The following is a 22,397-nucleotide window of genomic DNA, read 5'->3' on the forward strand; positions in this document are numbered from 1 at the left end:
ATTATGAGAGAAATTTAGGGGGTTGGAGGCAAAACTCTAAACAAAAGGGAGAAGACACTGAAGCTATGAAATGTATGACATATAAACTAAACTAGAATGATAGTGAGAACATTCCTTTCAATATCAAACTTCTTTTCTAACTATTTGGATGTTGATCATGATTCTCACTACTTATCTTGGGAAGTGTTTGTATTTTAACAGATACCTCTGAAGTCTTAATCCAAAAGAGTGATAATGTGGGGTATCAGGTACAATGGCAGGCAGAAGTTTAAAAGTAGAATGTCTAACAGAACATCTCAACTAAGAATATGAAAGCAACTGCTTACTCTACCTACTTAAAAGGCAGCTACATTCCTGCATGTCTGGAAACAAAAGATACAAACATATCTTCATCGTCAAAAGACAGTGTTAAGACTTCTTTCTCAGCAGGGGATAAAATGCAATAAAACAATTTCATGTGAAAATAAGTTTCCTATACTTGACTGGCAAATATGTACTCTGAGACATTTTATGTGTCCCGAGTAAACATGTGTCCTGAATAAACAAGTTGTCCCTCCAAAATTCATATGTTGAGGCCTTAACCCCACCGTGATGGTATTTGGAGGCAGAGCTTTGGGGAGGTACTTAGGTTTAGAAAGGTTTATGAGGATGGGACCCCCATGATGGGATTAGGATCCTCTTAAGAAGAAGACAGACCAGAGTTCTCTCTCTCTCTCTCTCTGTCCATGTAAGGACACAGTGAGGTAGCCATCAGCAAGTCAGGAAGAGAGTCCTTATCAAGGAACTGAATCAGCTATTATCCTGAACTTGGACTTTCTGTAACTGTGAGAAATAAAATTTCCTATTGTTTCAGCCACCCAGTCTACAGTATTTTCTTATGGCAGCCTGAGCTAATACAACACATATCTCTTAAATAAGTAAAAATAATGATCTATTCACACTCATCTACTAAAATTAATCAGTGTACTTGGATCAGTTACCCAGTGATGTCACTTGAGTGATACAGGCTTCAAGTTAATATTCTGTCCATAAGGGAACTGATTAATAATACACTGTGAAAACTGGGTCATTCACTGGGAAACCAGGGAACACCAGGGAACAAGGCAAGAGCCAAGCTGGAGTGTCTACGGTCAGAATTTGAGTCTAGAAAGCCACTGGATCAAAATAAAGCCTGGAGTTAAAGAGTAAGAACAAGATAGAATCTGGAGCTTAGGGTCAACCAATCAGATGAGACTTATGTAGGAAAGAAACAATCTCATGGCCCATTTAGTTTCACATTCCTATTCTCCATGGAGGGGGAGGGGGAAAGACCTGGTAATAAGCCATTGTATAAACAAATTTGGGGATGGGTATGTATACATCTTCTGTAGTGACAGGAGTATTCGAGTTAAACCATAACATAAACAAATGCATCTTTAAAGTCTAGTTAGTGGAAAATCATAAGACAAAAGCGCTATTGATTAAAAATGTGCATCCAACAGCACATTAAAAAGATTCTCCAGGGGCGCCTGGGTGGCTCAGTGGGTTAAGGCCTCTGCCTTCAGCTCGGGTCATGATACCAGGGTCCTGGGATCAAGCCCCACATCGGGCTCTCTGCTCAGCGGGGAGCCTGCTTCCCCCTCTCTCTCTGCCTGCCTCTCTGCCTACTTGTGATCTCTGTCTGTCAAATAAATAATAAATAAAATATTTAAAAAAAATAAAAAATAAATAAAAAGATTATCCACCATGACCAGGTGGGATTCACCCTGGGTTGCAAGGATGGTTCAACATTTGCAAATCAATCAATGTGATAGAACAAATCAATAAGAGAAGAGAGAAGAACCACATGGTTCTCTCAATTGATGAAGAAAAAGCATTTGACAAAATCCAGCATCCGTTCCTGATTAAAATGCTTCAAAGTATAGGGATAGAGGGAACATTCCTGAACTTCATCAAATCTATCTATGAAAAACCCACAGCAAATATCATCCTCAATGGGAAAAAGCTCACAGCCTTCCCGTTGAGATCAGGAACACAAGGATGCCCACTCTCACCACTCTTGTTCAACATAGTGTTAGAAGTCCTAGCCACAGCAATCAGATAACAAAGAGAAATAAAAGGTATCCAAAGTGGCAATGAAGAAGTCAAACTCTCTCTCTTTGCAGATGACATGATACTTTATATGGAAAACCCAAAAGACTCCACCCCCAAACTAGTAGAACTCATACAGCAATTCAGTAATGTGGCAGGATACAAAGTTAATGTACAGAAATCAGTTGCTTTCTTATACACTAACAATGAAAACACAGAAAGGGAAATTAGAGAATCGATTCCATTTACTACAGCACCAAGAACCATAAGATACCTGGGAATAAACCTAACCAAACAGGTAAAGGATCTGTACTTGAGGAACTACGGAACACTCATGAAAGAAATTGAAGAAGACACAAAAAGATGGAAGACCATTCCATGCTCCTGGATCAGAAGAATTAACATTGTTAAAATGTCTATACTGCCTAGAGCAATCTATACTTTTAATGCCATTCCAATAAAAATTCCACCAGTTTTTTTCAAAGAGATAGAGCAAATAATCCTAAAATTTGTATGGAACCAGAAGAGACCCCGAATTGCTAAGGAAATGTTGAAAAAGAAAAACAAAACTGGCGGCATCATGTTGCCTGATTTCAAGCTTTACTACAAAGCTGTGGTCACCAAGACAGCATGGTACTGGCACCAAAACAGACACATAGACCAGTGGAACAGAGTAGAGAGCCCAGATATGGACCCTCAGCTCTATGGTCAAATAATCTTCAACAAAGCAAGAAAAAATATACAGTGGAATAAAGACAGTCTCTTCAATAAATGGTGCTGGGAAAATTGGACAGTTATATGTAGAGGAATGAAACTCGACCATTCTCTTACACCGTACACAAAGATAAACTCGAAATGGATAAAAGACCTCAACGCGAGACAGGAATCCATCAGAATCCTAGAGGAGAACACAGACAGTAACCTCTTCTATATCAGCCACAGCAACTTCTTTCAAGATATGTCTCCAAAGGCAAAGGAAACAAAAGTGAAAATGAACTTTTGGGACTTCATCAAGATCAAAAGCTTCTGCACAGCAAAGGAAACAGTCAACAAAACAAAGAGGCAACCCACGGAATGGGGGAAGATATTTGCAAATGACAGTACAGACAAAAGGCTGATATCCAGGATCTATAAAGAAATTCTCAAACTCAACACACACAAAATGGATAATCATGTCAAAAAATGGGCAGAAGACATGAACAGACACTTCTCCAATGAAGACATACAAATGGCTACCAGACACATGAAAAAATGTTCATCATCACTAGCCATCAGGGAGATTCAAATTAAAACCACATTGAGATACCACCTTATACCAGTTAGAATGGCCAAAATTAGCAAGACAGGAAAGAGCATATGTTGGAGAGGATGTGGAGAAAGGGGAACCCTCTTACACTTTTGGTGGGAATGCAAGTTGGTGCAGCCAATTTGGAGTACAGTGTGGAGATTCTTTAAGAAATTAAAAATGGAGATTTCCTATGACCCTGCAATTGCACTACTGGGTATTTACCCCAAAGATACAGATGTAGTGAAAAGAATGGCCATCTGTATCCCAATGTTCATAGCAGCAATGGCCATGGTCGCCAAATTGTGGAAAGAACCAAGATGCCCTTCAATGGACGCAATGGATAAGGAAGATGTGGTCCTTATACACTATGAAGTCTTATGCCTCCATCAGAAAGGATAAATACCCAACTTTTGTATCAACATGGACAGAACAGGAGGAGATTACGCTGAGTGAAATAAGTCAAGCAGAGAGAGTCAATTATCATATAATTTCACTTATTTGTGGAGCATAAGAAATAACATGAGGACATGGGGAGATGGAGAGAGGGAGTTGAGGGAAATTAGAAGGGGAGATGAACCATGAGAGGCTATGGAATCTGAAAAACAATCTGAGGGTTTTGAAGGGGCAGGGGGTGGGAGGTTGGGGAGCCAGGTGGTAGGTATTATGGAGGGCACGTGTTGCATGGAGCACTGGGTGTGGTGCATAAACAATGAATTCTGTTACACGGAAAAGAAATTTAAAAAATGTGCATTACAACACACACTATAGGGTAATCCAACAACCACAGCAACCTCAACTGATCATGAATTTAAACACCAGGTTTTCGTTAAAAACAAAAATCACAGCAATTAAAAACCATGAACAGCTTGCAACAACATAGATGATCCTTCTTCCAAAATGGTAACAACTTGTTCATGGGCATGCACAGCAGATCTCCATAAATTGCCAAGTGCTTTGTGGCAGAGACTTAGAAAAATCTGTGTCTTCAAGAAAGCATGGCCAAATTTTAGTTTATGAAGACCAAATTTTGGTAACTCCCACTCATTCAGTAGGTAACTGCTAATAAGCAGTTTCTATAAAAATCAAATACTGTGGGATTCTGGGTAATTTGCCAGTAAGAGTCATAAAAAGGACTTGCATGTGGGAAAGTTTGGGATTTACTAGGAGGAGTCCACTGCACAGTCAAGAACCACTGGCTGCTGGGTGGGAGCTGTGCTGGAACAGCTTTGGCTCTTAAGTAGTTGGGCTCCTGGCTTAGCCTGCTGCCCATAGGCCACTGGGTTTTCAGGACTGTTCCCCACTCTTGGATGAGTAGTTCATGGTTATCCTGTAACATGACGCTGCTCCATGAGGCTTCCTTCTTGGACAGATAGATGATGTTCCTGGCCATACTGCTCTTGAACTAGACCTCTCTCATGTGTATCCAGCTTATAGAATGTGATGATTTAGGAAATGATGTTAAGCAATGAGTTTCAAATTTTAATCTCTATAAATGATGTGTACATGAATGAAAATTTGTTTTTATGTCTATTTCTAGTTGTAATATTCAAAAATTTTAAGCATCCTAGCTTATGCTGACAGACCTTTAAAAGTGTGGGCCTGAAGCCCTGATGTATCCATTCTTTCAGGATGCTGGATCTGGGCGTATCAATAGATACAGTATGCTAAGTATGCTAAGAATGTAAACTTTTCTAAGAGTTTATGTAACTCTTAGAAGAGTTTAAACTCTAATTTCTAAATTATGCATTTACTTGAAGGATTAAAAATCCTGAGTAAATTTAGCAATGATAAATATGGACAACGGTTTCCTTTAGCTAAGCTGCTGATTGTTGCCTCTTCCTCCTAAGAAAGATTATTTATGCCAGATGATATAGTTTACAAGTTGAAACATTTATTTTTTACCTGCAGGAACATGTGAAAAGTTTCTGAGGAGAAAAAAGCTCTAAGAACAGGGAGTGATAAGAGGATAGTTTATAGTAATATCCTAACACCTGTGCATCATCTATTTTCCATCATGTAGTCGAAAGGAACAGAACATATAAACATATATCAGAAATCCTAGGGTAATTTTCATTTCTAGGAAAACAGCAAAAACTATAAACAAAATAAAGTATATTGCTAGACGTTCACATACTCCTAACAAAAGTTTATAATTTCCTGCAAAAGAAACATACCAGCTGCTTCAGGATGTGGGTAAGACAAGCATGTTCCTGTGGTAATGATTTCCCAAACAAGAAAAAAATTAGAAAGGCAAATCTTTGCTAAGCTGCAGACTACCAGGTCTCCTGATTTATGAAAGCAATAAGAATAGAGGAGATAGAGCTGTTCAAGAAAAAACTTAGAAATAAATATTCTATAAATTAGCAAAATCTGTCAAATAAAATGACTTTTAACTTACAACAGGAAAAAATACCTTCACATATTTTAATATCAGAGCATTTATTATGCAAAGGGATATTTTAGGTTAACACACTAGATTTACTATATTCCACAACCATACTAAATAAATATGCATGTATATACTATAAAGTTCTAGCTAATTCTTAAATAAAAATTCTTTTAATAATATAAATATAGATACATCCAATTACAATGATGTACATTTAATTTCTCATTAGCTCACGTCATCATTTTATCATAAATGTGTCCTTGGCTAAGCAATGACAGCAGATAGGTGAATTCAGATGTAGAAGCTTCTGGAAAAGTTACTTGAGCCACAAGAGCACAGATATTATTATAGATTATTGTATTATAGATAATTATAGATTATTATATTATTATATAATAATAATTATCTTTTTTAATTTTTAATTTAAGTAGGCTCCATGCCCAGCATGGAGCCCAGCATGGGACTCGATCCCACAATTCCAAGATCAAGACCAGAGCTGAGATCAGAAGTCAGATGTTTAACCAACTGAGCCACCCAGGCACCCCTATAAATCTATCTTTTTAAAATATTAACAAATTAGTGCTATTTCACACTTTGCCCTATTCATTGTCATTCATTCATTTTATTCATGCATCCTTTCAACAAACATTTATTGTGTATTTGCTAAATATCAGCAAATGATTTGGTCAAATTATTCTTCCTTCTCTCTTTTTTTTTCATGTTGCACTTATTACGCTTCTAAAACTCATTCAGTGATATAATAGTGGGCCTCATTCTTCATTTCACTGATGCGTATTTACCTAGAACTTCCATCTGAGAGCTCTTAATTTTATATCTTTCTTCCTAAAGGTGCAATGAAATGCAATGGGGAGAACAGGGTGATGAGGAAAGAAATTTATATATATTATTTGTATCCAACATGCAGTGCACTTGACTAAATATTTAACACATATTATCTTAAATAAGTTTTATACAACAAAATAAAATAGGTATATTAATATACCCATTTCATAAATTGGGAAACTAAGTCTCTCCCAGGCTTCCCAAGGTCTCACCTTGGTGGGCCTGACCCAAAGTCTTTTAAGCAGCTCTTTAAGCGCAAGTGACACCCATTACTTTTTCAAATCTGAATAAAGCTTTGTTTGAATCCATGGTACTCCTAAATCCAGAACTTCTCTTCTTTCATATGTCCCTAAAAACTATATACAATTTAAATAAATTACTAAAGAAATACCTTTATGCAAGGGTTTTTGTAGTGAAGGTATACAGCTCATACAAAGAAAATGCTGATAAATAAGTTAAAATATTTTAAAAATTCTATAATCTATCAGCCCTCACAATGTACTATGTTTTATTTTTTTTCAGACCACTCTCTGAGTATTACTAGGAGTAACAGATAACAGATTATGAATAGGCTAGGCATTTAAAAATTAATATATAAATACAAATTAAATCAAGGGAAAAAGCAAATATAAAATGGTGATTTTTATTAATAAGGATGAAATGACACAACATCACAAAATTAATGTTAGAGAAACACCACACATTATGTTGCATTCTCTCTCATTATGCCACGTTTGTAAGTACCTTATATTCTTCATAATCATTGTTATCGAGTAAGTCCCTCTTCTCCAGTTCTGTAAGTTGTTCTGCAGAGGGCTTAGCTGGTAGATGCTTAATAGAAGCTTGCTCATATATGGGCTTTCCATTAAAAAACAGTTCCTTCCAATCATGCATCAACTTATATGGAATCATACTATAGCAAAAAAGATTTAAAAGAAAAGTAGAGAAGAATCAATGTTTAGTCCAATATATATCTTAAACCTTGGCTTTTACATTATTAAATTCATTCCCTACTGTCTGCTGTTTGAGACTGGGGATTCCACTTACTATTACTGTATATTGCTAATGGCTAGAGAACGTCTCAAACTTAGTAGGTTTGAATGAATCCATGTTACCTCGAGCCACTGATTCTTCAAACTTTCATATTGACTGTGCACTAACAGAACATATGCCTGAAAATAATGAGTGCTATCCTAAAACTTGGGTTTTTCTAAAACAATTCCCAGCCATGACATTAAATGGCTGTGCAATCTTAGGAAATTCTTTAAATGTTGTAATATCACTGTCTTCCTGTGCAAAACGAACAGACTGAGTATTTTCCAAAGCCCTTTTAGGATGACAGTTGGTTTCCATATTTGCAATAATTTCTAATAGAAAAGTCAAATGTATGGTGTTTATATTGTCATTGTATATTTGATGACCTTTAAAATTATTTTTCAGTAACTATTTCTATTTAAATCTGATGAAGGCTTAAGAGGTAATCAGGACAGCCTGATAGGAAGACAGTTTCAAGAAGAACAAAATGCAAAGGAAGGAAAGAGTCTGACATAATTCTGATGTATTTCTCTAGAAATAGACTAGAGCTTGAAATTACAACAAAACAAGTAGTATTTCATTCATTTCATTCTGATACATGCCACATGGATGAAACTTGAAGAGGTTAGGTTAAATGAAATAAGCCAGACACTAAAACAACAAATCAAATATGACTTCATTTATATTAGATACCCAGAGTAGACAAACTCACAGAGATCAAAAGTAGAACAGAGGTTTATCAGGGGCTGGAGAGTTATTTAATGTGTATAGCACTTAATGTGTACAGTACAAACTTAAGTTTGGAGTAATAAAAAAGTTCTGGAGATAGATGGTGGTGACAGTTGCACAATAATGTGAATGTACTTATGCCACTGAAGTGTGTTTCTAAAATGATTAAAAGGGTAAATTTTGCATTATGTATGTTTTGCCACAATATGAAAAGTAGTATTTCAATTAAATGTACAACTTCAAATATAATCACCTTATGTTTCCATTAATAAAATATTTACAGTTGCTAAGGGTTACTTTGTAGAGATATAAAAGTTTAGAAACTGATAAGTTCAGCCATAGAAATAATATAACATCAGAATTATTGAAATGGCATTGGTTTCTATGGTGATGCAAGTGATTAATAACTTATATATTGTCCAAAACTTAATCTTACAGTTACTTAATTAATATCCTATTATCTGAATATTAATAATTTTAAGAAGCAGTCTAAAAAGTCAGTTCTTCTGAATTGGCTGATACCAAAAATTTACCTGTGCTTTAGAAAAAAAAAATACTGATAATATCTTGTTCAATGAAGTAACATGAGTTTATCTTGACTGTTGGTAGTGTAGAATAATAAAATATGTCATTGTTTTGTTCAATTGCAATTAAAAGACACATATATTACACAATATACAAAAAATAACTCAAAATGAATTAAAGAATGTAAAACCTGAAACCATAAAACTCCTAGAAGAAAACATAGGCAGTAAACTCTTTGACATTGGTCTTAGCAATGACTTTTTTGGATTTGATACCAAAAGCAAAAATAAACAAGTAGGACTACATCCAACTTAAAAGATTCTGCAAGGCAAAGGAAACAATCAATAAAAAGAAAAGGCAATCTATTGAATGGGGGAAAATATTTCCAAATATTTGTAAATCACATACTAATAATATCCAAAATACATAAAGAATTTATATAACTCAATAGCAAAAAAAGCACACAATCCAATTTTAAAAATGGGCAGAGGATCTGAATAGACATTTTACCAAAGCAGACATAAAGATGTCCAACAGGTACATGAAAAGATGCTCAACATCATTAATCATCAGGAAAATACAGATCCAAACCACCATGAAATATCACCTCACACCTGTCAGAATGGCTGGTATCAAAAAGACAAGAAGTAAAAAGTAAGGATGTGGAGAAAAGGGAGCCCTTGTGTACTGTTGGTGGGAATATAAACTGGTGCAGCCACTGTGGGCAATAGTGGGTTCTCTAGAAGATCTTAGTCTAAGTAATTTGAGATGTATACACATTTAACTGGGTCACCTTATCTTTGCCCTTGTGGAATCCCTTTCACTGAGATCTACTGTTATGTCATTCCCCTTTAGCTTTCAGCAAAGAATATCACAAGAAGTAAGTCTATGAAGACAGATGATACATCTGCTTAAAAGATGTTGCTGAGGACATTCTCCACTAGATTGACTACACTACTCAGTGTGTCTTAGGTGAGGGTACCATATAAGTGAACTTATATGAGTGCCAAGAAGAGATATGTATTTTGTAAAGAACCGGAATGGAAAATGGAAAACACATGACAGGTTGTACTTCCCTTTTTACTTTGGCTACCAGGAAGCTCAGATAAAATTTGTAGCTCAGTTGCAGCAACTACTGCTGCCAATATAACCATGTTCCAGTTTATCCCTTGTTCTTAACTTTCTAGTTTAATTTGGATTTTCCTTTGTTCTTATTCTGTCATAGTATTAATATATTTTGTATTGTTGACTATTTCCCTCTAAGTATATTAATTTCTTTTAGAAACAAATTGCAATAAAAATAAACAGACTTAATGACCAATAAAATAATCTTCAAACAATTCCAAGCTTTTAGGAAGTTCCAAGTATTTCAAATAAATTATCATAGTCATCTTAATTATAATCTAGACACAAAATTTAATTATTAAAAGACATACAAATACACCTGAAATTAGGCTCATTAGGGGATGAGTTAAGTCAGTAATCCAGGCATCCTGGACCCCACTTCTTAGTATTTTTTTAAGAAAAATTATTGTCTCTCTTATCAACTGAATGTCTACATTACAGTCTTATCCTCTCTCATTTCCTGTGATGTCTCTACTGTAATGATTATAACAAACAACACTTACTTATTTGTCAACATCCGGTAGTCTGCCACCTTAGTAGACAAATCAAGTATTTGATCCAAAATTACGGCACATATTGTGTAATGCTTTCTGTAACGAGCCTGAGCTCTTTCCACAGCAATCTGTTCATGAATTTCCCTCTCTCTGATGGCTTGTTCCTCAAAATCAATCTTGGCTTGTCTGGCCAAAGCCTAAGAAAGGCAAAGACATTTTTAAGTCAATGTAATTTGCGATGATTCACCTGAAAAAAAAATTATTTCAATAGGCAAAAAAAAAATCTCTAAATAGAATGAAACATCTTTTTACACCAAGAAAAACTTAATCACAGAAGAGCACTTTCTCCTTATTAACTACTGAGTATGATGGCAAAGATGATATTGGAAATATTCCACCTTTAGCGTATCTTATCAGCAAAATAGAATACAGAGAACAGTGGTATAACTGTGGAAAGCCCAATGAAGACTCATGATAAATTGGATCTTAAGTGTTTAAAAAGAAGACTTGAGTTCATGGGTTGCAAATAGAGGCAGGGATCACAGAGAAACAGACAAGTCTGTGTCAGACTCTAGCACAGCTGGCCCCTTCCAAACCATTTTAGGAGCCCTAACCTGATATATCTGCTCTGCCTGGCCAACGCCCCCCAACTTTTAGTGAGAAAGTTCTAGGATACTGATTCATCCTTAGAAAATATTTTGGAAAATCTCTGATATTACTGGCATGAGAATATCACACATGCACCACAAATGTTTAATGTATTTAGACAACAACAACAACAAAAAAAACCCATTCTGCTTCTATAGCCTTAATAAATTGGTAAAATTCACTCATATAGAACACTTATTTCTGCAGAAAGTAATGTTTAGAGAAACGCTTTCTTCACACGAAGAGCAAAGGTCAAGTGCAAAGGTCAAAGCATGACTAAACGTTGTTTTTCAAATAGCTATCCCAGCTCCTTGAGAAATTCTATCCTGGGCTAACATGCTCCAGAAACCAGACTTGCCTCCAGTAACTTAACCCAATGAGTGTAAAATGGAGGTGAACTTGGGCCTTGGGGGAGCTGCCATCAGTCAAGCCCCAGCCTGTATACAGAAGTCAAGTCCTAAGCTCCTAGTCCCAGCCCCCCGCAGCCCCCATGTCCTCAGCATGAAATGGGGTATTAAGAAGACTTGGCAAACACAGAAAAGCTTACCAAACCATCCCATCGGGCAAATATTTCTTGTGATACTACTCACACATGACTAAATGCCTAACAATGGACGATGGCCTTTGTCCACTGAACCAAATGGAAGGTTCATTTGTTTTTGTTAGTGTTTTATATTTAGTTTGTTTTCTTCTTATTGGGAAAGTGGTCAGGCTGGGTGACCCCCAAGGTCAGTCCTGTCCATTTGGCAAGTTCAGGAATCACCAGAATTTGTTATTGTTGTGTTGTTCTATAGGCCCCGTCTTCCTGGGGAAAGCACACCATTTCAGTAGGAAGCTCTATGGTATGTTCATCACCTGTGAAGAGGTCTGATGAAGAGGAATCTAAAAGAGCAGGAGTAGCCAGATGAGAACTTGTGTGGTGACAGGAAATGGGGTGTGAGGTTGCTCGACTCAGAGTGACTGTAAATCATGTGGAAATGTTTCGGGTGGGAAGGGACCTAAGCCTTACAGGGACCAGTGTAATGATCCTCACCAGAAGGCAGCAGCTTTCACCTTGGTGCTGTCTTCTTTCCTCCCTCCATGCCTTTCTTCCTACTTTTTAGCTACTAGTTTTCTCCCTTTACCCAACCCCACCTCCCTGTACTAAACCCACCACCATTTCCTGTCGCACTGCAGCAAATTGGATTGAAGCCCTAAAAAAAGAAAGAAGGAAAAGGAAAAAGGAAGTCTGTAGGAGGTAGTCAATCTCAGTTGTTATGGGCCCAGACTCTGGAGTCTGCTAGAGCCAGCTGTGCTCCTGCCTACACCACTGACAGTCTGTGTGAAGGCGAGCTTTCTAAGTCTTGTTTCCCTTATGTGCAAAATGTAGACAAGGGTAGTGTCCACTTCCGACGGCTGTTGCAAGAATTATATGTACATGTGATAAACAAAACTCAATGCTGGACTCACAATAAATGCTAAAAAAATGTTAAAATTATTATAATTAAGTACTATTACTACTAATAGGTAGAATAGAAATTTGAAATCAGAAACAATATAGAATAGATGCTCAATTATCTTAAAGGATGAGGTAAAGAGATTTAATCTAAATACAATACCAAAACAGACAAAAACTGATGATGGACAACACAAAGTCCTCTCTCTCTCTCTCTCTTTCTGCACTACTGCCCCCCACCCCCTTTCCCCACCCTGGCCTTTCTTGAAATGTACTAGACATTGGCCACAGCCCTGGGGAAACAATAGTGAGCAGAAGCAAACATGATCCCTTTCCTCACGAGCTTATGTGCAGTGGGAGGGGCAGTGAAGAAGCCTCACAGTGACTGTGCACTTGTACAGTGTCATCAGGAAGGGTGATGGGAGTATGGAGCCTCACAGGAGTATGGGCCCTCACAGGAGTCCTGGCCTAGATAAGAAGTGGCCTGTGCACAGAGTTCTGAAAGATGAGGAGTAGCTGGGGAAAGGTATGAGGGAAGAAGGGGATAGCAGAAGAAATGACTTGTTCAAGGATCTGAGAGCAGACCAGTATGGCCAGAGTCCAGGAGACAGACAGGAGCAAGGTGTGAGCAGGGATCTGATTGAAGAGAAGCCATGGGTGGGTTTTTGAGTATGAGGCCAATGGTCAAATCTGAGAGTCGAGAAGGTTCCTCGGCCTGCACAATGGAAGATGATTTGTAGGAGATGATAGTAGGGCAGGAAATTAGTATAAGTTATCTCTAATTTCCCCTTCCTTCTTTTCTAACAGGTCCTTTTTACCTCCTGCTTCAGGAAATTTCAGCAAGACAGAAAAGCAGAAGCTATTGGAAACTCCTCCTCACTTTAAAGGACTCTCCTCAAAGGCAAATCAATCTCGGTCACTCCAAGGGAGTGGAAAGGAGGGAAGATTCTGAGAGCAAAGAGAAAGAGGAAGACATGTGCACCTACTTCTTGGCACTTCCTGGGGAGCAGGAGAGCCTCAGAAGGGAACATGTGAGGGACCCATGAAAGCTGGAACACCCTCTGCGAAAACATGTGCCACTGGAGGCAATGTGTGTGGTCTGGGGCAACTCGGGTCTCAAGGACAGCAGGCTGGGCCTGGGCCTGATGATTGCAGTGTTTCCCTGGTGACTTGGCCTGTGACCTGGGGCACCGTGCATCTGTGCATCTCTATGGGCAGAGGTTTGCTGGACTTCAAGCTTAGGCTGATTTAGAGAATATAAAGAATGTTATATCCCAACTGCAGTTGCTAATTCATAGCCACTCAAAATGGATGAAGGAGACCACTGTAGTAGTAGTTGTAGTCGCAGTCATAGTCATAGTAGTAATAGTAGCAGAGACTGGGTTGGTAGTGTAGACATGGGGAAAAATGGACAAATTGAAGAAATATTTAGTATGTGAAATGGACAAGACAGTGATGTTTTTGATATGGAAGAAAGGGTGGAACAGGATTCGAGTGGATACTGATGTTTTACACTCGTGTAACCGAATAAATAATGTTGCCATTTATGGAAATACAGAAACTTGAAAAAGAGCAGTTTAGTAAGAAGGGTCATAAATTTGGCTTTAACATGTTGAATTTAAGGTGTCACTGAGATATAAGAGTAGTGATGTCAGGAAAGCAGTTGAGTACGTGGGTCTTTACTGCAGAGGACAATGTATAAATGTATGGGTCGCCTATCACAGCAATTACATACCCTGGTTGTGCATTAAGAGGTTGTCTGAGGAAATAGCACAGAGGAGCAAAGAAACAGGCCTAGAACTAAGCTTTAAGGAGCCCTGGCATTAAATGTTTTGGTATTAGAGGAGAATGAGCCAACAAAGAAGGCCAAGAAGAGGCAGCCAATGAAGAAGGAAGAAAACCAGGAGAGCATTTCCATAGCAGAACTCAACAGAAAGGGATCACGTGATAGTGGACTAATAATATTAATAATATGACATATTACTAATAGCCTCTATCATTAGCAGACTTTTTACTTTTTAGTTTTTTAAAAAGATTTATTTATTTATTTGAGAGAAAGAGTGAGAGCGGGGGGAGGGGCAGAGGGTGAGAATCCCCAACAGAGTCTCCACTGAGGCTGGAGCCCAATGCAGGACTTGACCCCAAGACCCCAAGATCATGACCTGAGCCAAAATCAAAAGTTGGATGCTTAACTGACTAAGCCACCTAGGCACCCCACCTAACAGATTTTTTTAAATTTTAAGAGGTTTAAAAGTACTTCTAGAATTCTCTCCCTTCTCCTACCACAAACAATAACAAAAACTACAAGAACAGTAGCAAGTAAAAAAACAATTAAAAAAAAAAGTCTCTTCTCCACAAAAGGAAAGCAGTAGAATGATCTGCTGTGGGGAACTAGATATATTTTGTTTATTTAGTGCATGAGACTAGGAAGAGAAGGTAACAGTGTTCCTTTGGGAACTTCAATTCAGTATTTATTTCTTTGGCTCCTACTTGTACACCAGCCACTGTTGATGTAGGAGGTGATAAATTCAATGTTTGCAGAGAGAACCCATGAAATCAAGCCACCTCACAAAGAAGAGTGTCAGGGAAGCAGATACCTCAGCTTTAAGGAAAGGTAATCATTGTGAGAGGAAGGGATATAATTTTCACAGATGCTACAGAACCTCACGGTTCTGTTCTCTGAGGCTCTAGCAGGCCTGAGTGTTCTAATCCTCTGATGTCCGTTCAGGCTTAGTTAAAGAAAAATGCAGGTTATCACAGTAAGCCCAGTCCTGTTACAAATGCTTTGATACTATGCACTTCATTAACTGGGCTTGAAGCAGACATATTTTTCAATAGGCACTTAGAAAGATTAGCTAAACACATCATTTCTAAAGTAAGCAAATACCATTCAATCTATTCAAGTTCACTCTTGTCAAAATAGAGGGATAAAACAATTATCCAGATAATTCAGTTCTTTAAGAGAACACCTGAAATCAGCCATCATGCAGTTCAAATTCATGGAGTAATGGAAGTATAGTTCTTTACCTCTACCCCTAACATTTCAGCAATGTCTATTCTACAAAAGGCAAGAGCACCATTTTCTTTACTCTTAAATGATATTTCTAAAAATTGTATAATTTTGGCAAAAGCTGTATTTCTATTCATGGACTATCATAGTGTAAACCATGAATCTGATACATAAAGCATTCCCTTCCTATTTTTTATGAGGTGTTCTCTTCCATTCAGCCTAGTTTTGTGACTATTTTATGGCGCTGAAGACAGGCTATTTAAAATGCCACTCACGCAAGTTTTCTATTTCTTCAATCAAATCTGGACCAACAGATTGAATATGTTTGAAATACCTCCAATAGGAAATAGGCAAGAAGAAATCTACATAATCCATTGATAAAATAGATCTATTTTGATAACTAGAACCCATATACACATAAAGATAAGGAAAATATTAATGTATTAAATAATCAAAAGATTAGATATTTTGATTTTCAGAGTTATAAAAGGACCTAGATGGATTGATACCACAGTGACCAAGAGCATACCTACATATGTACCATTCTCAAATACAATCAACCAGAGTACCCTGGATAAGGGTTTGGAGGAAGGACTAAAGCACTGTGGACCTGATAAAAATCCTAATTTATCACAAAGCAAGGAATCATTTATTAAAGACTAACAGTATCTTATAGAAAAGAGGCAGCTTAAAAGTGCTCTCACCACCTGAGAATGTTCACCCAGAATAACCAAGACCAATACAATCCTAGTAAACTTAGCAGATTTAAAGGAAAATAAAGTAGATCTACAAAAATGGAATAATCATACAAGAAACTGAAAATTAGATTATCATATTATAGGCAATAACACTTTGACTTGAAGAAAATGGAATAGTGTATTTAAGATATTCAAGGAAAGAAAATGTGGACTAGGGATTTTATATAGAGCAAAACTGACCATCAGGTATAAAAGGCCTATCCTGTTATCAGAATACACTACACAATATCCAATACAACATACACGGAATATTGTTCCCTGAGCCCTTCTTGAGGAATCTACTGGAGAACGAGTTCCAGGCAACCAAAATGACTTTATGTGGACATAAAGATTGGTCGTGAACATCAAATATTGGTGGAAGCAAGACTAAAGAGGGAGAGTGTGACATGTAGAAGCCCTACGTGCTGTGATTTTACTTACACAAAGATAAAAATAGGGAGATAAGAGGGAGATCATATAAAAATTAATTCTTCTTAAGTGACTGGCAACTAAATGCAGTTTTGTTTACCATGACTTGGTAGAAAGGATCAAAAGTAAGCTTAGATTTTTAAGGGAGTTATCGTTTACCGCTTCTCGATCAAGAGCATCCTGGAAATCTTTAAGTCGTCTTTCCTCATACTGTTTTTCTCGGAAAATTCTGTTTTGCCATAAAACTTCCTTTTCATGTCGAACATGCATGAGCTGCACAGCGATCCTGCGTTCCTGCTGGGACTGCCGCATCAGTCTATTAATCAGCTGCTCCTCCCGATATGCCTCCTGAAAACACCATTGGGGGAGCCAATTATTTGTCAAGGCCATGTCCAAATTTCCCACTGGGTTAAGAAGGCTATGTATAAATAATGTGCACAAGGCAGAGTATTCCTTGGCTTCTGTCCTATGATTTAAATTTGAACATGGCAAAAATCAAGTTATAAAAATGAAGATTTCCAACAAAGGTTGTACCATTTTGGTATCTGGAAACACTATGATTTTGCAAGTCACAATTGCTTTAAGTGAATTGTTACTTTGTTTAAAATCCAATGAAAAATAAATTAGGTAACTGTTTTCAAGGTTTTATAAACAAAGAATATGATTCTCAACTTACAAGCATGTTTTCAGAAATTTGAAATTCCTGAAATAAATACTGGTTGTAAAAGTAAATGCAGACTTTGGCTGAAGATGGCAGATATGGTTAGTTGCCAGTGTAGACATCTCACTACCTGTGTGAGGAAAAGCTGCAATTTGATGGAATGGGAAGACTGGAGGAGAGTCTAAGAGACCATGACCTATGGCTTGTCTCAGAAAATCTGACTGGATGTAATCTGAAAGAGAAACTAGATGCATTCTCCTGGTTCTCTTATCTATTTTAAGAGAGCAGAAGGGTAGTCAGTACATGAGCAGTGGAATAAAGCATTAAATTGGGAATAGAAGCCATTGCAGCCCCAGTCATACCATTAATTGGCTGTGTTGCTTTGGACAAGTAATTTGGATTTTTAGGGCCTACTTCTTGACAGGTGAAATGAGGGGTTTAGGTGGAAGATGATCTCCAAAGCACCTTCAAGCTCTCATTCTGTCTAAACAGAGACATCATGTGGAAGGAGGAGGTAATTAAAATTCTCAAGGCAAAAGATGTAAAAGAATACTTAAACACTGGAGTTGTCCATTTAACACTCAACAATCCAACTGTTTAGGAAGAAAATCTAGCATTATTAATGACATTGTTTCAAATGATCTCTGCCACTGTGAGATTATGGGAGAAATACCCTATATATTTTCAGAATCTGGATGCAAATAATAATAACACTCTATTGTAAATTCCAAAACTTGAACCCGGGAATTATGTAAAAATGTAGATTAAATGAAATTTCAACTGAAAATAAACATGAATTTTTAGTAACATATATAAAATACAAAATAAAATCATGAACAACTTTGAAACATATGGGTAATCTAATTATAAATTTCTGGAATCTTTAATGTTAACCATTTGTTTCCTTTCAAGATCCAGTAGTGGAGCTAAGGCAGAATGCAAAAATTGCCACAAATTCTTCAGTTTTCTTCATCCATATCCTTGCAATTGTATCCTGCAGCTATTCTTATCAAAAAGCCAAACTGTGGAAAGAACCAAGATGCCCTTCAACAGATGAATGGATAAGGAAGATGTGGTCCATATACACTATGGAGTATTATGCCTCCATCAGAAAGGATGAATACCCAACTTTTGTAGCGACATGGACGGGACTGGAAGAGATTATGCTGAGTGAAATAAGTCAAGCAGAGAGAGTCAATTATCATATGGTTTCACTTATTTGTGGAGCATAACAAATAGCATGGAGGACAAGGGGAGATGGAGAGGAGAAGGGAGTTGAGGGAAATTGGAGGGGAGGTGAACCATGAGAGACTATGGACTCTGAAAAACAATCTGAGGGTTTTGAAGGGGCGGGAGGTGGGAGGTTGGGGGAACCAGGTGGTGGGTATTAGAGAGGGCACGGATTGCATGGAGCCCTGGGTGTGGTGCAAAAACAATGAATACTGTTATGCTGAAAAGAAAAAAAAAAAAAAAATATATATATATATATATAAAGTATAATCTATTGCTCCACTCCTTAAATATGGGGTATGGGGTAACCATTTGATTAAACTGACCAATGGGACATTAGCATAAAACAAAAACAAAGAACCAACCAAAAAATCCCACACACATGGGATCTGGTTTTCTTAATTCTCTTGCATTCCCACCCCACCACTGCTGCCACATTTTCTGGTCTGCAAGAAAATGAGAGACAAGGTAGAGTGAGGCACCAGTTTTCCCAGATGGACCTGAAGAATCTCTAGCCAACACACCAGCTGACCAAAGACATATGAGAGAGGCTGCTGAGACCAGCAAAAGAACAGCATAGCTGAGCCCAGCCCAAACTGCCTACCACATTTTGGGGGTGGTTTTGGGTATATAAAGCACAGTCACAACCATATTTTTTTAATAATATAGGTTTGATTTATTATTCCAAGTGAATTCTATAATTAATATAGAGTATATTCTATAATTTGGTTGTTTATATGGCAAGGCAATTTAGTTGTCCAGATGAGTTCTAGTCATTCTGACCCTTATAAAGAACAAACTGGATTGGTCAGAACTGTTTTGATTACTGACCACATATTATAGTTAGAAAGGTAAAAAGAAAAGGAAATCACTGTTGAATGCTGAGTCAATGCTATGGATGTAAAGCCTTAGTATGAAGAACCATCAAAAGTTGCACCCAAAAGTTGAGTGGAAAAGATTTATTTTTTTGTTCCACTGTACAAGTATTTCATATTTTAGAAATAGACTTTTTCCCAAAAATTTCACAGGGATGTGGAACACATTTTCTCATAGAAAGATACAAGCTATGGTTAGGTGCTTGGTGCAGCCTAAACAGATTTATGCTTAATCCCTATCTTAGATGAAATATTCTATATCTGCAATGAATAAAATCAAAAATTTTCTCCTTTAATTATATTTGGGGAAGATTTAGAAAGATATGCAACCCAAAATACCCTCAATTTGGATGCCAGGCCCTCTGCTTTTCGCATGACCTGGAGCCAGGAGCCTACCCTACTCTATGCCACGCTCAGAACGACAAGCAGCTCTTGGGGAGGAATGGAGTCCTGCAGGAAAGAAGCTAAATATTTAAGGATGTTGGGTTAAGACATAGGGGAGGGGTCTGATGTTCAAACACAGTTTCCAAGAAAATAACAAGGAATAGGTTTGGGAAGGTAGAGATAATTAAGTTGGAGTGGATCCCAAGAGCCAACCAAGATGCTAGCTAAATGACCATAGAACCAGCTGGGAGCTAAATTGGGTTGACAGTTTGAATATCTCCACTTTAAATGCATATGAGGTACTTCAAACCCATCAAGACCTAAACTAAACTCACCAACTCCCCTTCAGTTTTGGTCCTCCCTCAGAATTTCCCCATCTCAGTTGATGACCCTATAAAGCTATGACTTCTGACCTAAAATGTTAGTGCCATCCAAAGTTTATTCCTCTCTTATCATTCCCAATATCCAGTTCTTGAAGAATTAGTCTATTTTACCTCCTGTGTATGTTTTTAAGGCACCCTTTACTCCATTCCATACCAATGGGCACTGCCCCTACCTTGAACAATATCAGCCTCTCCTCTACCATCCTTCCCCCCACCCTTCTCCAAAATCCTCCCAAAAAACTTAAAGTGATTGTTCTAACCCTAAATCTCATCATTTCATTCATGTAATCCATTTCTTTATGAATCATGAGGCAAGAGAACAACTTGAGCACAGGTCTCTGGCTCTCTCTTCACAAGCCCAACTAAAACAGAGCATACAAACCCCAGGGGGAAACTACAACAACCTGGAAGCTAGAGAAGATATTTAGAGGCCTTCTTGGTAGCTCAGTACAAATGAAATCAGAGTAAAAGCATCTAGGGCTGACATCAGATCCATGTCATGCTCTCAAAAAGCTGCAGGTACTTGAGAGAAGCAGAAGAAATCCCAGCCCTGACAAATAACATTTGGGAAGAGAGAAGGATGGATAGGAAAACAGGCCATGTTGCAAGTGGAGATTTCACAGTCCGCCACTGTGGCCCGGGCACTTGTGTCAGCTGTGCAGGGAGGCAGGGACACTACCCTTGATAGAAAGGAGGCAGTGGAAGTGGAGGTCCCTTGCTGCATACCCTAGGCTGGTTGGAGGAACAGCAGTTTTCCCAAACACTGAAAAGAAATAGTTCCCTTGCTGGAAATAGCCAGAGCATTAACTCACTTTAATGTCTGTTAGGTTGCTGGTCCCTGAACAAATCTCTGGCCAGAGCCTTGAAAAACCAATGTTAATAGCATCCTGGTACAAAGTGAGGAAAGTCAGAAAGAATCATTCACCCCATTTTCCAGGTAAATATCAGGTCTAGATTATAAGCAAAAAAAAAAAGAGAAGAAAGAAAAAAAAAGAAAAAAACCCGAGCAGCCCATGCACAAGTGTTTTGTAACACAAATGGAAGTGTGTTAAAAATTCCATTGTTAGTTAAGGAAACTTGAAATAGGTAGTTATTTCACAATCTACTTTTTAATCATCCAATTTCCATAATCTATAATTCTTCCAGTTAAAAGAGAGACTATTAAGTAAAAGGGAGGATATATGCCTGAGTAAATTTATACATGTATCTGAAATAAGAAAGAACTTTTTAGCACAGAGATGAAAGGGGTTTTGTTTGTTTGTTTTTTAAGTTTTTCTCTAAGAAAGAAGTGAATCCATGGAGAAACAGTTTCACTTCTTCATACTTATGTGAAGTTTTATGCCAGTCTTTCATATTTAGACATGCAAATTTGTCCTGTTTACGTTCACATTTTAAATCACCTTCTCAGGTCTGTTCCTCCACATCATCTTCCATATTGCAGTAAATGCCACCTCCATCCACCTAACTGCCCAAGCTGGCCTCTCGTCCCAATTTTTCACTGCCTCACTGTCTAAGGAACCACTAATACCTATTGATTTTATTACTAAAATAGCTCCTGAAGCCACTTCTCTCCATCCCCATTGCCACCACCCTAAATTTAAACTGGGATAATTTCTAACTAGTAAGAATCCAGCTGCAACCTGTTTTCACTTGCTGTAATCTATTCTCACAACTGAAGTCAAAGAGTGATCTTTCTAAAGTCAAATCTGACCTTGTAACTCCTTTTCCCCTTTGCACTTAGGATAAAAGCTCCTATTTCCCTCTATACAGCTGCCAAGGCTCATCATGATTTGGTCTCTGAGGATGCCTGCCAAATGACTTCAGTTCACTAAGAACCTTAGCTCTCAGTGCTGAGCCATTCCATATGATATTCCCTCTGGATACACACTTTAATTTCCACCATTCTAGCCTCTACTGGAAACTAACCCCCACTCACATCCCACCACAACTACCCACAACTAAACTTAGCGTCTTCATGTTTCTATTTATCATCCTCTAGAAACTGTCTCTGGACCAAGTGAGGGCTATGTCACCTGTCCCTCCCATCACTTTCACTGCCCCTTCACACTCTAATCTCGTTTCTTGTTTATAGATCCTCTCCCAAACA

General features: G+C 37.7%; 1 protein-coding gene across 1 annotated transcript in view; it reads right to left on the bottom strand.

Moving 5' to 3' along the window:
* The window catches only part of LOC111141169 (sperm flagellar 2), a 178,375-nt gene that overhangs the window by 109,118 nt on the left and 46,860 nt on the right, over positions 1–22,397 (bottom strand). Inside the window, exons 8-10 of the mRNA XM_022493539.1 lie at positions 16,917–17,105; positions 10,508–10,695; positions 7,335–7,503 (exon numbers count right to left, since the gene is read on the bottom strand). Coding sequence (XP_022349247.1) covers positions 7,335–7,503; positions 10,508–10,695; positions 16,917–17,105 — 546 coding nt within the window. The remainder of the gene's footprint in view (positions 1–7,334; positions 7,504–10,507; positions 10,696–16,916; positions 17,106–22,397) is intronic.

This window comes from Enhydra lutris, unplaced genomic scaffold, assembly GCF_002288905.1.
Source record: "Enhydra lutris kenyoni isolate GAN:26980312 unplaced genomic scaffold, ASM228890v2 scaffoldscaffold5, whole genome shotgun sequence".
In the NCBI taxonomy this organism is placed as follows: Eukaryota; Metazoa; Chordata; class Mammalia; order Carnivora; family Mustelidae; genus Enhydra; species Enhydra lutris.